Source organism: Microcaecilia unicolor, chromosome 7 (assembly GCF_901765095.1).
Source record: "Microcaecilia unicolor chromosome 7, aMicUni1.1, whole genome shotgun sequence".
Taxonomy (NCBI): Eukaryota; Metazoa; Chordata; class Amphibia; order Gymnophiona; family Siphonopidae; genus Microcaecilia; species Microcaecilia unicolor.
In genome coordinates this window covers 265,427,031-265,443,778 of record NC_044037.1, presented here as the reverse complement: position 1 = coordinate 265,443,778, position 16,748 = coordinate 265,427,031, and the positions used below count along the sequence as shown (strand labels likewise).

At 40.0% G+C, this 16,748-nt stretch overlaps 1 protein-coding gene across 1 annotated transcript in view; it reads left to right on the top strand.

Moving 5' to 3' along the window:
- The window catches only part of THSD7B (thrombospondin type 1 domain containing 7B), a 595,317-nt gene that overhangs the window by 466,480 nt on the left and 112,089 nt on the right, over positions 1-16,748 (top strand). The window contains exon 17 of the mRNA XM_030210867.1: positions 10,450-10,591. Within this exon, the coding sequence (XP_030066727.1) occupies positions 10,450-10,591 (142 nt within the window). The remainder of the gene's footprint in view (positions 1-10,449; positions 10,592-16,748) is intronic.

Sequence of the window (16,748 nt, the reverse complement as noted above, 5' to 3'; positions counted from 1 at the left end):
CAAACTCAGAAGTTAACCAGACAGCACAAATATTCAGTGCCAGAACCAGGATAGCTAAGTGGGCATGTTGGGCCAAATATAATGCAGTTTAAATTATGCCCAGTTTGCTCCAGGTATGGCAGTCAATATTGGCCATACCTGGATAAGTTTTGAGTGTCTCAAAACACCTTCCTATTCAGATAGGTGCCAGCGCTCAATACCTGGACCAAATTCTCTCTGTAGCAGTCGGCACTGTCAAAATTACTGATTGATGCGTGCTGAATTTCAACCAGCAAGTATTTAGAAGGAGAAAGTAGAACTTATTGTATAAGAATTATGTCCAATGTTAAACTTCTTTCAAAGCATATTAAAAGGGAACTTTTAATAAAGTAGTTTCTGTGTGTTAAGTTGTTATAAAATTGTTCCAGCATATAAATATGTAAATAATAAGCACATAGTATGATGGTAAATGATGGCTGATAAAGACCATTAGGTCCCATCCAGTTTGTTCAGTAAGATGTCCAGGATGGTAAATGCTGCTCCATGCACCCTGTAAGTTAATGACTACTGTTATGTAATCTATATGTGGACATTGCCAAGGTATAAGTTGGTCCCCGGAAGCAAACAGACAGGTGGTCTACAAGGGCCAGACTTGCAGGGAAGACTGATGAAACAGAGGACAGGCAGCCTAAATTGTAATCCAAACAATTTATTAGCAACAACAGCAGCAAAAGGGGTAAAAACTGTTCCCAACTTGGCCAAGTTTTGCCCAAAGAAGCTGTGTTGGGGACCTATAATATAAAACAGAATACATATATAAACGTCGCATTTAAAACTGAAATCAATAAGCAGCATAAATAATTTGAATAAATATTCATATACATACTTTAAAACATAAGTAAGCTTAAAGATTCAATAAAATATAAAATAGAGTACCATCAGGTAAATAGAAATGATAGTGAAAACAGCTTTAAATTATTCCAACTGATAAAACTTAAATATCAATTAAAATGCATATTCAAGTGAGTTGTAGACTGCCTAATTTAAACAGGTGACTTTAATTAAAGAGGTTGTGGACCGCTTAATGCAAACAGATACTGTAACTTAAAAATGGTGTACCAAAGGATATCAAAACATAGTGCAATAAAACAGACCAACGTGTCAAGTAAAATAAATAAGGGTAAAAACATACATTTGCACCTTCAGAGCGGGTGTGAATTTGTGCATTGCTGGGGAATTATTGTAAACGGTCTTTTTATAAAAGTGCATAGATGCCTATTTTGCCCAGCTAGGCAGGAGTGGAGGAGGACTGCTCTGATCCTGTCACACTAAAATACCAGAGATCCATTGGGGGAGAGAATGGTTCCTGCAAGGGTAGGGGGCAAAAGCTGCTTAGTAAGGTGATCAGGCAACTTAATGGGCATACCTCATTACGTTGCAATTTAGCTTTCTTCAGTCTCGGTAGCAAGGCACCGAGACGCAGGCTCCTGTCAAAGCAAAAGACGCTAAAAGAGATGGCTCCGTTGAGCCAAATCAGCTTTATCAAGATAAGTCCTTCGCCTTATGTGAATTGTTATTGATGTTGCTTTATGCCATATGCTGCTATAAGCTATTATGCAGTAAAGACAAAGTTTTGAAAGCAGGCTGTTTTAGAAATTGAACAGATGAAACATAGTAGTTATAAACTGGTAAGTGGAATTGTTATGCACCAGTGAATAAGAGAATTATATTAAAATGAAGAGGATGTTTAGACCAATGATGGTGGTGTTATTGTGAGGTTCTTTCACGTGTTCCATATTTGGGAGCCATGAGAGCCACTGAGGTCTTTTCCCTCGCAACAGGAAAATTATTGAAGCACTAAAGTGTATATGTTATTGTGTTGGAATTGGAATTGTATACATAGAAGGGTTACCAGAATTCAATTTAGTGAGAAGTATAAGTATAAGTTTGTATTCTGGAGTTCCATCATTATTGATTATTCAGAGTGATTTAATTGGGCTGGAGAGATTCTGGCTCGCTTAAATCGCCTGTCCCCATTTAACCTCCGATATTCAGCTGCGCTATACTGGGCAGTGCAGCTGAATATTGTCTGTGTCTGCCCCCCCCCCCCCAAAAAAAAAGTGGTCTGGTCAGGGAAAGGCCAGGGGATGTGTTGGGGAGGAGCCAGGGCTTATGCAGGTGCCGACGATATTCACCTGATAACCACATAAGCTTAAGTGGGTGAATTTAGGACAGCTCAAAAGCTATCCTAAATTCACCCACTTAAGCAGGCCCCGGCAGAATATCAGGCTGGGACCTACATACATTAAAAAAAATTGAAGTCCCCCCCTCGAGCCCCCAACACATCGCATCCCCTCCCTCTCCCCACAAGCCACTCCCCCACAACATGAATTACCGCGAGCTGCCGTGAGAGGTCGCGGCAGCCATTTTGAAAGGTACCACAAGGGGCAGGAGTGAGGGTTCTCTGCTCCTGCCCCCAACGACCACCACTGGACCACCAAGGATTAAGGTAGGCCCGGGGGGGTGTGCATTAACTCCAGGAGGGTGGCATTTGCAGGGGGGAGTGGCTTGCAGCCGCGGGTTGGGAGGGGGAGGCTCGGGGGGATTTCAATTAAAAAAAATTTTAAAACAACTTATGCAGTCCCGGCCCAAATTGGCCCAGCACCTGGACATATCCCAACATTGAATATTGAAGGATAATTTAGCCAGCGATGATCAGTGTTTTATAAAAACGCTGACCGCTGCCGGCTAAATATAGTGTACCTGGGACAATGGAGGGTTAAGTGACTTGCCCAGAGACACAAGGATCTGCAGTGGGAATCAAACCAGGTTCTCAGGCTCCTACACTAACCATTAGGCTACTCTTCCACTCCCTGTGGAACATATGTAGTTTGATGCTATAAGGTGAGCGTGCCTCTGCCACATTTAGATGTCTGCATGTACTCCTTCTCTAAGGCTGGTGTAAGTGTGGGAGCCTAGATATTAGGCATACCAATACCGGGTTATGCTAGTTTCTAAATTCCATTATAGATTAAGTTCCTACTGCACAACCTTGGAATGCCAAAATGGAGGTGCTCAGTAATAGAATTTTGTTCATAATTTTATTTATTTATTTGTTGCATTTGTATCCCACATTTTCCCATCTATTTGCAGGCTCAATGTGGCTTACAATTTTTCCGTCATGACTTATGCCATTTCAGAATACAGATACAATTGGTAATACATATAGAACATGGATGATGTAATGAACTTAATGACTAAGGGGTCCTTTTACAAATCAGCTGTAGAAAGGGGCCCTGACGTGGATACTCCCATGCGCTAGGGCGCTTTGTACCACAACCAGAAAATGGCTGATTTCCCATTATCCAATTTAATGTTGTATTTTCTTTTCTTTTGATATAAGATTTTATTGTAAATTTTATTATTGTTAATTTCCATGAAGGCATTGCCATTGGTGGCATATCAAAAATAAATAAACTTGAAAAGTTGCCATTAATGCATGACCATTATAAAAAATTAGGGTGTGAGCCCTTATCGCCACCTGTTATGTAGGTGTAAGGACTCATGCATTAATCCTTTGCTATTCAGTTAGCGTGCTTCAATGTAGATGCGTTAATTGATTAGTACAGAAACGTACATTATCCACCTCCAGACACGACCTCTCAGCCAAAAGATAAAAAATATTATTTAGCATTAGGGTAACGCATGCGCATTTGAAACTTCCACGTTAAGCCCTTGTAAACTACTGTAAGCTGCTGCAGTAAATGGATCTCTAAATGTTGTCATCCCTCCACAACTCAGGTCCTAATTACACAGATAACATCTCTGAATGTAGCAATTTAAATGGTTGGATGTTCTATCATTTTTGAAAATTTAAAGATTATGGACTAAATTCTATAAATTGGGCACAAAAAAAAATGAGTGCTAAGCACTATTTTATAAATGGCGCTCAAAGTTGGGCACTGTTTATAGAATAGCTCTTAGCGCTGGGATTCATGCCTGATTTTAGGCATGAGGATTTACACCGACTGAAATCTGGTACAAATCCTCACTCCTAAATTAGGCACGGATCGGCCTCATTCTGTAACACCGTGTGCAAATTCTGTGGGCCTTTTACAAAGGAACGCTAGCGTTATGCCCATATATTCCTATGGGATTCGTAAGCATTTAGCACGTGCTAAAAATGCAACCCCGCCTTTGTAAAAGACCCCCTCTATGAATGCCCATGACCAGCCTGTGCCCCTCCTATGACCATGTCCCCTTTTTGGATCCACACGTAAAATTTACACACACATCTTTATAGAACATTGACCGCAAAGATGAGTGAGTAAATTCAAATTAGTGTCAATTAGCACCAGTAATTGTCTTAACACTCAAAAACTGGCACTAATTGGTTGTTCGATAAATATTGGGTGCTAATTGGGCACACGCCCAAATTTGCACGTACAGTTTTGAGCACCATATATAGAATTAGGGGGGTATATGCGTTTGCCACCCAAATAGACAACTCCTACTGAATATAAGCATAATAAACTGATATGCTTTTATTGGAGAAACTGAATGTATTTCTTGATTATTTTTTGGGAACTAACACTCCCTTCCTTAAGTCAGAATATTATGTGCAAAAGATGTGTGTATAGTGGAGGGGGATGAGAGTTCTTAAGTGATTAGATCTTGACAGGCATTTAAATTGTATGACTCATGATGAGTTAAAACGCCCAGATATTTGTTCAGTCCTTTCTTTTCATTTCCAAAGTTTGATTATTTTAACTTCAAAAATACCATGTTCCTGATTGTTTTGGATTTTAAAGTCAGATGTCTGGTTCTGTAAAGTACTCTGCCATGTAGGTCCCCTCTTGGTCAATAAAGGTTAAAGGACCACCTTTTTCAGGTTTCTTAGGAATGTTAAGTGTCCTTTTATTAGGCATGAGGATTTGTGCTTACCGCAGGTTAAAATGCACTACCGTGGGGGCTGTCCCATGGTAGTTTTTGCAAGTGTGCATGCTACCCATGCCCTAAAAACTAATTTTTATTTTTTTAGCACTGAGGGCGTGATTTATGGCTTGGAATCGATGTGGCTATGCTAATAAGTTAGCACGTGGGCATACCTGTGCAGAATTAATACATGGGCCTTTACCACCTCCAAAGTAGATGTCAGTACGTGTTCTTGCAGTAATGGCCATGTGCAAAAGCGAAAAATTAGCATGTGATCATTATTGCACAAACAGGAAATTTGGTCATTTACCACAGCCCTAAAAGTGGCCTTAGTGGGCTTACCGCTTGCTAAAAAGGGACTACTGCCGGGCTACTGCAGCAGCTCGGCGGTAGTTCCCATGCCCAGCACACAGTCATATCCTGAGCTACAAAAATATATCTATTGTTGTAGTGCCAGTGTGTACCTGGAGGTAATCGGGAAGCGCCATGCACTGTCCGGTTACTGCCAGGTTAACGCAGGAAACTTACTGCCACCTCAATGGGTGACGGTAAGGGCTCCCCCCCAAAATGGCAGTCCAGCAAGTGCCTCACTTGCCACATAGCCATTTCTTTAAAAAAAGAAAGATCTACCTTTTATCTGCTGCAGTAAAAGGGGGCATCAGCGTGCATCAAAAACACAACGCCAGCGCAGGCCCCTTTTTCCACAGCTTGGTAAAAGAGGCACTTATTCTTCTCTTTCTACCTATGTTATTTTTAATTTCACATGTTACTGAGTGGACCAAAGAGACACCTTCATAGGTAAGCACTTTTCAGGATCAGGCCAATACATCCATTGCTTGATGATAAAAATACCTAAAGACCATTGTAAAATAATTCAAGAGTATGACACTTTTGAATTTAGAAATATCTTTTTCATTCTTTGTTTCTTAGTTCCAAAGTATTGGGTTATCAGATCATTTTTACTTATCCTGAGCCATAAATTGAGTGCTAACAAGAAATTGTTGAATTTAATTGGCACCCATTAGAATTTGCGTGTGCACCTGGCTGTGCGTTATTCTATAAGGCAGGGCACCTAACTCTCATAGCATGTGTCTCAAAAGGGGGCATGGCTATGGGTCAGGCGTGGGTATGTTGGGAGCATTCTGAAAAGTTGGGCACATAGTTATAAAATACTGGATTAGCATGCCCAACGTAGGCACCAGCTTACACCATCTGGTGCTTAAATTCTGGGTGCAGGAATCGGAACTAAATGCAATTCTATAAAGGGTATGTGCAACTAATTATTGATAGTTAATGGCTCATTAACCAATTCATTTCCACGCGCATCTCGGGAATGTGCCCAAATTTGGTCACGCAAATCTGAGCACCATATAGAGAATCCAGGCATAAATCACAGTGCGTTAACTGCAGGGTTCAATCCTTGTAGAGTTACCGCCTTAAAACGTGAACTAGTATGTGCTAAAGTGTCGAACCATATCAGTCACTGTTTCCATAGTTATGCGTTCAGTGAGAGTGCAATATGTTGTGTGTTAAGTAATTGACACACTTTAGTAAAAGGCCAATTAGTTATATATAGATCGCTGCTTTACATTAAAGCGTCTCTTCATCTTAAGGATCTACATTGGTTACCCGTCAATTAAAGAATTTCATATAAGCTTTGTGTTCTTGTTTATCAGATTCTTTATGGTATCTTACCATCTTATATGATAGATCTCATTAAGTTATCACCACAAAATGCCACCTCATTATCTAGAGACTATCTCACATTACATTTCCCAAGTTGTAAAAACTTAACCTACAAAACTATCCATAATGCTAATTTTTCCTACCAAAGTACCAAACTCTGGAACTCATTACCCAAGTATATCAGACACTCGGTTGATTATATGTTGTTTAAAAGTTTACTTAAAGCCCACGTCTTTAGATCTGTGTTCAGCTAATATGAAAATAAGTTTTTATTAGTTGTATTCTTCTATTAATATTAATTGTCTTTTAATGCTTCTTCTTAATTCGTTACGTAAGCCGCATTGAACCTGAGCTGTCTTGGGAAAATGCAAGGTGGAAATGTCATAATAAATAAATAATTAATAAATAAATGTATATGCTGACTGCCTTCATGCTCTGAATCAGAGTCAGTGGAGGAATCTCAGTCTCTGTTACGCATGCAATTGCATCTCACTGAAACCAGGACCTGTTGTACAATTTTGTTGTTTAGAGCAAAGTTACACATTACTGATTAAAATAAAAATATCAGTGTACTAAATCTAAAATGTTCCATCATAGATGGCTGTTCCATCATAATGTGATCAATAAATTCCATTGTGTTTGCCATATAGCATACTGTTAAAAGAAAACGTGTTTATAGAAAACACTCAGTATAAAAGCACAAGAAATTAAAGCCCTAGGCAAAAGGATACGCTATCTCAAAATTGTACAAGGAAACTGACTTGCAACCTTTGTACACTCTTTTCCTCTAATTTTTCCCAGTTATTAAATCCGGTGGTAATCTTCTAAGTTGTGTTTTCATATTTATCGAGTGGTGGTGGGAGGTGTTGTGAACAGAAGTTTGTTCATAGGATCAGCTGGTCTTATATCCTGCTTACACCTTGCAGTTCAAAACGGGTTACAGAAACATCAAGAGTCAGAGCAAAGGTTAAGAAAAATTACTTGATCCAAATTTCTGAAAGAACAAAGTCTTAATAATTTTCCTAAATGGCATATAGGAATGGGAGGGAGGGCCAGAATATCCCAGCAAACTCTTTCCAATAACTAGCAGCCTGAAATGCTTATGTCATCTCAAATATTGTTACATGCAGAAGAGGAACAGCATTAATATTAAGGGAGTAATTTTAAAATAGAGGGCCAGATTCTATATAAGGTGTTTAAAAAATTTGCATGGTAAATATTTCCGCCTAAGCATATTCTATAAGCTGCACATTATATAGAATATGTGATATCACTGCGCCTAAAAGTAGGTGCATCCATTTACACCAACAAAAACATACTGTAAATCTCTGCACATAAATTTATATGCACTGGGCCATATTGTATAACTACGTGCATACATTTCAGAACACCTACTTCCCCACCTATAACCGTGCCCCTTTTGAACACGCATCAGAATTTAGGCTCAGTATGTTACTGAATATGCTTAGTGAGTTATGTGCGCAAATTCTAATTATTGCCAATTAATGCTCATTATTGCTTGTAAATGCTGTTATCAACGCTGATTAGCTTGTTAAGCCAATTAAGTTACGTGCATTGTTATGGAATATGCTTAGATTTTGGCACGGAGCTCTAGCCACTATTTAGAATCCGGCAGTGAGTATCTAACCCCATTATTTTACAAATGGGGTACAGCAATGCTGGCTGTATCAGCATTACCGCACCGTCATCCGCTAGTGCAGCTTTGTAAATGGGGGGGGGGGGGGGGAGGTACGTTAATAGAGCAAGTGGATGCCTATTTGTCTTTATAAAATACTTCAGAAACTGCACCTGTATTGAAAGTGCAGCTATTATGTCTGCTCCAGAGCAGGTGTAAGTGTCCATGCATAGAATATGCATAATTGAGCACATCAAACAAAATATACATACAAATTGCAACTCTGCCCACACTAGACCCTCTCTGCCTCTGAGCCTGCCTGCTGTACAAGTATAGGCTAGCTTATACCATGCATAATTTTAGGTGAGACCTAATTTTTTTTTTACAGAAAATAATGGTTGGGGGTAATTCTATAAGGAACCATCTACTTGTAGGATGGCAAAAAGGGGCAACTTACATGCCTAAATGTCTTTTTATAGAATATTGACTTATGGAAATGTACATACCATGATCTAATGGCATGTACTGTGTCAGTGAGCATGCACATTGGTGGACTTTGGGTAGAACATGGAATAAATATACGAGCATGCGCATAAATTATAGAAAACTATCATTTATGTGCTTTCTAGCTCACAATTAAGTGTGGGCACTTATATCACCTTTATGGCCGATGTAAGTGCTTATGCCTTAAGTGTAAAATCGTTATTAATTGACCAAAATTTTCTTCAAGGCGGGGGCAGTCATACAATCAACATAAACCAACCCAATTCCAACTCTTGCTTATAAGGATTTAAATGTTTTTAAAGCGAGCAGGCTCATATAGTTTTTATAGAAGAACTCAGCGGCAACTTATTTCACAAGGACAACTCTACTCTTGACTCTCGTGCCGTCTCATCGGTCTGCAGTAATATTTAAAACTTTCTGTGATAATTTTATTTGTGTCAAAACATAATCATTTTTCAAATTGTATGATTTTACTTAAAACACAAACGTAATGCTACTTAGCTTTAGCATGTAGATTCTTTAATTAGTTAACAAGCCAATCAGCACAGCTAATTGCCACTTAACAATCGATTATTGACACCGCTTGGCATTAATTAGAATTTATGCGCCCAACTGTCTAAGCATATTCTATAACATGATGCACGTAAATTCTAAGGGCCCTGTTTACTAAGCTATGCTAGAGGCACATTACCATTTTTAGTGCATGCTAATGTTTAGCGCAATCTAACCGTGTAGACACCCATCATATTCCTATGGGCATGTACATGGTTAGCGCGTGCTAAAAACTCTAGCATACCTTAGTGAACAGGCCCTAAATCACATGGTTGAAAAGGGGGCATGGTCATGGGCATTTCTAAAATCTATACGCGTGGTTATAGAAATACACCTGTTCTGCACATAATTTAGGCATTGGCATTTATACCAAGTTGTATTTGGCGTAAATGCCCATGACTACATTTAGTCACACAGACAGGCACTTGGTGTATTCTATAAACTGTACAGAAATGTACGCTTTATTCTATAAAGTATGCCTAAATTTAGGTGTAATTTATGGGATACATCTACTACTACTGCTACTTAACATTTCTAGAGCGCTACTAGGGTTACGCAGCGCTGTACAATTTAACAAAGAGAGACAGTCCCTGCTCAAAGAGCTTACAATCTAATAGACAAGTGAACGGTCGGTCCGATAGGGGCAGTCAAATTGGGGCAGTCTGGATTCAGTGAACGGCAAGGGTTAGGTGCCGAACGCAGCATTGAAGAGGTGGGCTTTAAGCAAAGACTTGAAGACGGGCAGGGAGGGGGCTTGGCGTAAGGGTTCAGGAAGGTTGTTCCAAGCATAGGGTGAGGCGAGGCAGAATGAGCGGAGCCTGGAGTTGGCGGTGGTGGAGAAGGGTACTGAGAGCAGGGATTTATCCTGTGAACGGAGGTTACGGGCGGGAACGTAAGGGGAGATGAGGGTAGAAAGATAGTGAGGGGCAGCAGACTGAGTGCATCTAGGCATATTTCATTTTGGCGTCTTTTTTTTTTTTAGGTGTGATATATAGAATCTTGTCCAGAATGGGAGTAAATTTGTCCCTGTGCTGAGAAATAACAAAACAGAGTCCATAAATAAAACTCTTATTATGTTAACAGCAGCATGGCTAAGACTTATCTCCAGCATGTCTGTGATATTTACTAAGATGTACTGTGCAATTGTTTTAATATAGATGTGTGACTCCAATGGTATGAGAACAAGAAATCGATTTCCATTAAGATCTCCTGTAAATAGTAGGACCTGCCATGAAGATTCACAAACAGAACCTTGCATTCTCAACCAAAATTGTTTTCACTATCAGTACAATCTAACAGGTAAGCATAAATTGTGTGCAAAAGCATGTGACCCTTCTAAATAATCTGCAAAGTGTATAACACATTTCCAGAGCAAGGTTAAACTCATAAACCAAGTTCAGTCCATTATTTATGCATGAGACATCAAATCTCTTGGTACAAGGGACAATAGGATTTCTTAAACAGAAACTATTATTCTGCTTTCAAAGAACAGGCAAGTTTTAGGACAGAAAAAGTTAACAATAGTTCTTTGTCTAGGGTATTTAATGCCAAGAAGTATCCATTATGATGTAAATAGCAGAGACATTTCCTTCAGCTAGGACATTGACTCAAAGTCAAAGCAAAATTACTCTTCACCTAACAGTGTTTTGAATCACTTTCAAAGTTGATAGAATTATATTAATGCCTGATGAAGAAAAAAAAAACCCAAGATTTCACAGCTTCTCATTGTATGAGTAACATTTTATCATTCTGTTACATGGTTAGTGTGAAGCTGTAGAAAAGGAAGTGAGACTGCTGAGAATAGTGACTTGCTGATGCCTCATTTCAATAATGGCAAGTATATTCAAAAAGCAATAGTTCTGGGCCACATCATTCGAGGGCTCTTCTAGAATTTTCTGAAACAGTATTTGAGCATATGCTGGACTTGCTGTTATCATGAAGAGCAGCACAAACTTATGCAAAGTAGATAATGATATGAATAATTATGTAATGTAAAGCAGCTCATTATCTATAACCACATCCTATATAATAATTTGCACCTCCAACGTTCCATCGCTGTCTGGCTGCCTGGATTCGTAACATCTGATGACGTCAGCCAGGCTCCAGCATTCCATTCCCCCTCACTGCCCCACCCTCGCATCAAAACATAATGACGTCAGAAGGCGGAACAGTGAGAGGGAAGGGAATGCTGGAGGCGAGCTGATGTCAGGATGTTACCAACGGAAGGGAAGCCAGCCAGGCCAAACAGAAAACGATGAGGTACAAAGTAAGAGAGAATCGCGGCACATCGAGGGGAGGGCAGGGCAGAGCAGAATCGATGGACATGGATGGGGATGGGACGAGAGGACAGGAGAGAAGAGAATCACGGGACATGGATGGGAGGGCAGGGAAGAGGAGAATTCCTGGACATGGAGGAGATGGGAAGGGAGTGGAGAATTGCTGGACATGGAGGGGAGGGGAGGACAGGGGAGAGACAAAAAATCGCTGACAAGAGAGCCTTTCTAGGGCCCATTTTATTGTTGAGGAAACGAGCTGGGTGCCACTAGTAGTTAAATAATGCATGTTAAAATGTACAGTCCTTAATGCTAACCCATTAATGCTAGAAGATTCACTGCATCTCAGCAAGGTATAGGAACCTTTATACTAAAGTTTTGCAATTACCGTATGGTAAGGGTACAGTTCTTTAAGTGGGTGCTTCTATGCAGGGGCCATGATGCCACAAGGTGAGAGCCTAATCTATAACATCATCTGGGCACTCAGATTCCACTAAAATACTAGTACAACCCATTGTCGGCATGCCTTACATTTTTACATCCGCAGGTACCCCAGCCATTGACCTGGCATAACGACGGATGCCTAAATGCATCAAATGAACTCATAACTTAAATTGCATGTGCAAATAGTAACCCCATCCATGTCCCTCCTGTGCACCACCCATGTGAATGCTCCCCTAATCCCTCTAATTCTGTAAAATTCACCAAAAATTGGGCATTCAAATTTGGGCACATGCCCAATTTGTGTGTGCAATTTAATTAAATAAGAAGCTAATTAGCACCAATAGTTGGCTTTTTAATTAGCAATTATTGGCACTGATTAAATTTAATTGAAGTTTATTCCCCTTTATTTTTAGGTATGGGATTCACAGCTAAATTTCATGCTTGATTTGAAAAAGGAGGCGCAGAAATTTTATTTTATTTTATTTGTTACATTTGTATCCCACATTTCCCCACCTATTTGCAGGCTCAATGTGGCTTACATAGTACCGTAAAGGCGTTCGCCAATTCCGGTATGAACAAATACAAAGTGATGTTGTGGTAGAATAAGGTTCATGTGTAACAGACACATTAGGGAATCGTAGAGAGGAAGAGTTATTTTATGTACATTACGAGCTATGGTTTCGTTGTGGTGCAGAGTTCAGGCATTTAAGTTGGGTCAGTAGGGTATGCCTTTTTAAACAGGTTTGTTTTTAATGATTTCCGGAAGTTTAGGTGGTAATACATTGTTTTCACGGCTTTTGGTAATGCGTTCCATAGTTGTGTGCTTATGTAGGAAAAGCTGGATGTATAAGTTGATTTGTATTTGAGTCCTTTGCTGCTTGGGTAGTTGAGATTTAGGTATGCTTGTGTTGATCCTGTTGTGTTTCTGGTTGGTAGGTCTATGAGGTCTGTCATGTATCCCGTAGATAATTTTATGAACCAGGGTGCAGATTTTGAAAGCAATACATTCGTTGATTGGGAGCCAGTGCAGTTTTTCTCGGAGGGGTTTTGTGCTTTCAAATCGCGTTTTTCCAGAAATGGGAGGATCATGGGTAGAATGAGGGCATTCCTAAAATTATCATGTGTAGTTATAGAATAATGGGATACATGCCTAATGTAGGCACATACTGTATATTTGTACCATGTTTCAGTTGGCGCAAATGTCCGCATCAGAAGTTAGAAGGTGATTGCCGGGCATAAGCGCTACTCAATAAATGGTGCCTAACGTTAACCGTGGATTATAGAATAGTGCTTTTTTGGTACCAACCTTTTTGTGCCATATAATAGAACCTATGCCACTTAAATGTGCACTTACAGAATACCATTTAGGTCTCCTATTACTAAGCTTTCATAAGCATTAACACACACCGTAGCTTCATATGGCTTTCTGTGGGATGTGCTGAGGCATTCTGCAGTAAAACCCAATGTGCGCACACAAACCATGTGCTAAAAAATGTTTCTTTACTTTTCTAGGAGGGAGCGTGTCTGGGGGCAGAGAGTGTGCAGCCTCATTAGCAGGCACTAACTAATTAGCTCGGGATTAGCCCATGAGCCTTTACCACCTACAAAATAGGTGGTGATAAGGTCTCACAAGCTAATTTGTGGTAATGGTCGCGTCCTAATGGCACTATTAGCCCATGACCATTAATTCAGAAAATGGAAAATCAGCCATTTTCTGGCTGTGGTAAAAATGGCCTTAGTGTGTGGAAAATACCCATATAGGTCACGCTAAGGCCACGTTTTACCACAGCTTAGTAAAAGGGTCCATTAATCACTGGGGGGGGGGGACTTTTACAAAGGCGCGCTAGCATTTTTAGCACGTGTTAATGATTATCATGCGCTAAACGCTAGAGACGCTCATAGGAATATATGGAAGTCTCTAGCGTTTAGCACACACATTAAAACACATGCTAAAAACACTAGTGTGCCTTTGTAAAAGGACCTCATGGTTGCGCATAAGTGTACAGATACCCATACCCCCCCCCCCCCCCGGATTCTATATAGCATGCCTAGAGATCCGTGTTGAAATCGGCGTGGATTTTATAACAATTTGCTCAACTTAAATGACTTAATAAGCTAATGAGTGTTGATAACAACACTTAACAATCACCAATGAGCACTAATTGGCAATGATTAGAATTTAGGAGCGCAACTCTCTAAGTGTGTTCTATAATGATGTGTGCCGAACTTCTAATGTGTGCAGGAAAACAGGGGCATGGTTATGGGCTGGGAAATGGGCATTAAGTGGGCATTCCAAAATGTATATGCCTAGTTATAGAATATGGCCCTACGCACAGGGATTTACACCAAGTTTTCATTGGTGTCAATGGATGCATGTAGATTTAGGCATTGAAATATGACCTAAGCTTATTCTATAATCGGCGCCTAAATCTAGGCACCGATTATAGAATACGCTTAGTCGGGATTGATTTCAGCACTGTATTTTTTAGGCACCATATATAGAATCTCCCCCAAAAGTGCTAGTATTCTATATATTTATGCCCGCATGTCACGAATAAATGTTGCTGTCCAGATGTAGACTTGCCCTTCATCCCCAGATTTTATATAAGGTGCGGTGAGTAACACATGTTAAATTATGCACATGGCCAATTTACGCGTGCTAGTCAATTGAGTAACAAGCCAATCAATAATGATAATTGGCCGATAACAACCAATTATCATCACTAATTGGCAATAACTGGAATTTACACAGGCTTCTTTTTATGTGTATTCTAAAAAAAGGCGTGCATAAATTCTAACATGCTTAGCTGAAAAGGGGCCCGGGCATGGCAGGAGTGTGGGCATATATAGGTAAAAAGTGGGATATCAGGTGCATTACTTGAACTTATGCCCATTGTTAAAGAATTCAGGGGAATGCTCCTACATTTAGGAGCGGGTATTTACACTAGGTTTTCGGTAGCATAAATGGTCATGCCTAAATGTAGGCATGTTACCTTGTCCTATGCACCATTCTGCACGGTGTATAGAATAGCACTAGGCGCATTAATTGGATGTGTCTAGATTTTAGATTCTGTTTACAGAATCTGGCCCCATGTGTCCAAATTACCATGTGATAAGTCCCAAGCCAGTACAGTAACTGTTGGGGGCCTTCCTAGCATCTTCCCATAAGATACTGCACTGAAAAAATGTTAGTGTGAAATAAATTTATTGATAGCAGGGATGCACTTACTACCTTCTTGTTTAAGAAATTTACCTGGCATCTGATTTGCACAGCATTAAGCTGTTAACATAAGATAATTAACCTGTATTGATGGCCCATTTTACTGCACTCTAAATACTGGCCTTTATGACTGCTGTTAACCCTATTGTGCTTAGGCTGCTTACAAGAACATCCCATTGGATCATTCATCATTTTAAACCTTTATTCATTTTTTTAAACAATTTGTCTTAGAAGTTTCATGTTGCTTCATTTTCAATATCAGTTCAATGTAAATGTAAGAAGTGTCATACTGGGTCAGATCAAAGGACCTGAAATTTGAAGTTTTTTTTTTTTTTTAATGTTCCTGGGTCAGCTTGTAATTGTAGTTTCCACTCTGCTGAACAAGGTTAAGTACTATTAGATAACTTAGAGGGCCCGTTTCTATCAATTCAGCACATGGATTTGCATGTGGTAACTGTTAGCATGTGGCTGTGAGTGTTACTGTGCTGCTACGATATGTACACCGTAATTCAATAAAAAAGGCATCACACACACATGTAAACCACTGGAGTGCCAACATATACGTTTGCATTTGTACACATATATGCATAAACGTTGAAAATTACATAAGCAAAATTGTGTAAATACATGCATATTTTACATATTTATTTATTTATTTATTTGTTACATTTATACCCCGCTCTTTCCCACTCGATAGCAGGTTCAGTGCAGCTTACAAAGTATCACAGAAAGAACACAGTTGTAGAGTAGTAGAGTTATGATGTGATTGTACAGAGTAGGACAAGAAGGAGAGGTGTGCAGGGGAGGAGTGAGGTAGAGGTAGTAGTAGTGGAGTGGACTAGGTTCGTAAATTAAGTCGGGTCATTTGGATAAGCTTGTTTGAAGAGGGCTGGATTCTATAAATGATGCTCACAAATGAGTGGCTGAAAAGATCAGCATGAAGCGCGATTCTAAAAAGGGTGTGCCCTTTATCGAATCGTGCTTAGCACTGATTACCACACCCTAACTTTGGTCGCCACACTTACAGGCCCTTTTACTAAGCTGCGTAAGCATCTACGCGCATTGCTCTTGCAGTAATTTCATTTTTGGCGTGTGTCCGATACACGAATCCAATTTGTTTTTTTCAGACGCGTGTATCGGACGCGCACCAAGTGGCATTTGACACACGTAGGTCATTACCGTCCATTTACCGTGTGAGACTTTACCTCTAGGTCAATGGCTGGCGGTAAGGTCTCAGACCCAACATGGACGCGTGGCAATTTTCATTTTGCTGCACGTCTATTTTAGGCAAACATTTTAAAAAGGCATTTTTTGCGGGTGCACTGAAAAATGATTCTGCGCACGCCCAAAATACACGCCTACACTACCACAGGCCATTTTTCAGCGCACCTTAGTAAAAGGACCCCTAAATGCCTGCTGAAATCTGGTGTAAATGCTGATGCCCAAAGTTGAGCGCAGAGATCCAGTATTCTGTAACAAAGTGCACAACTTTTGGAAATCCCCTGCCACGCCCATGTAT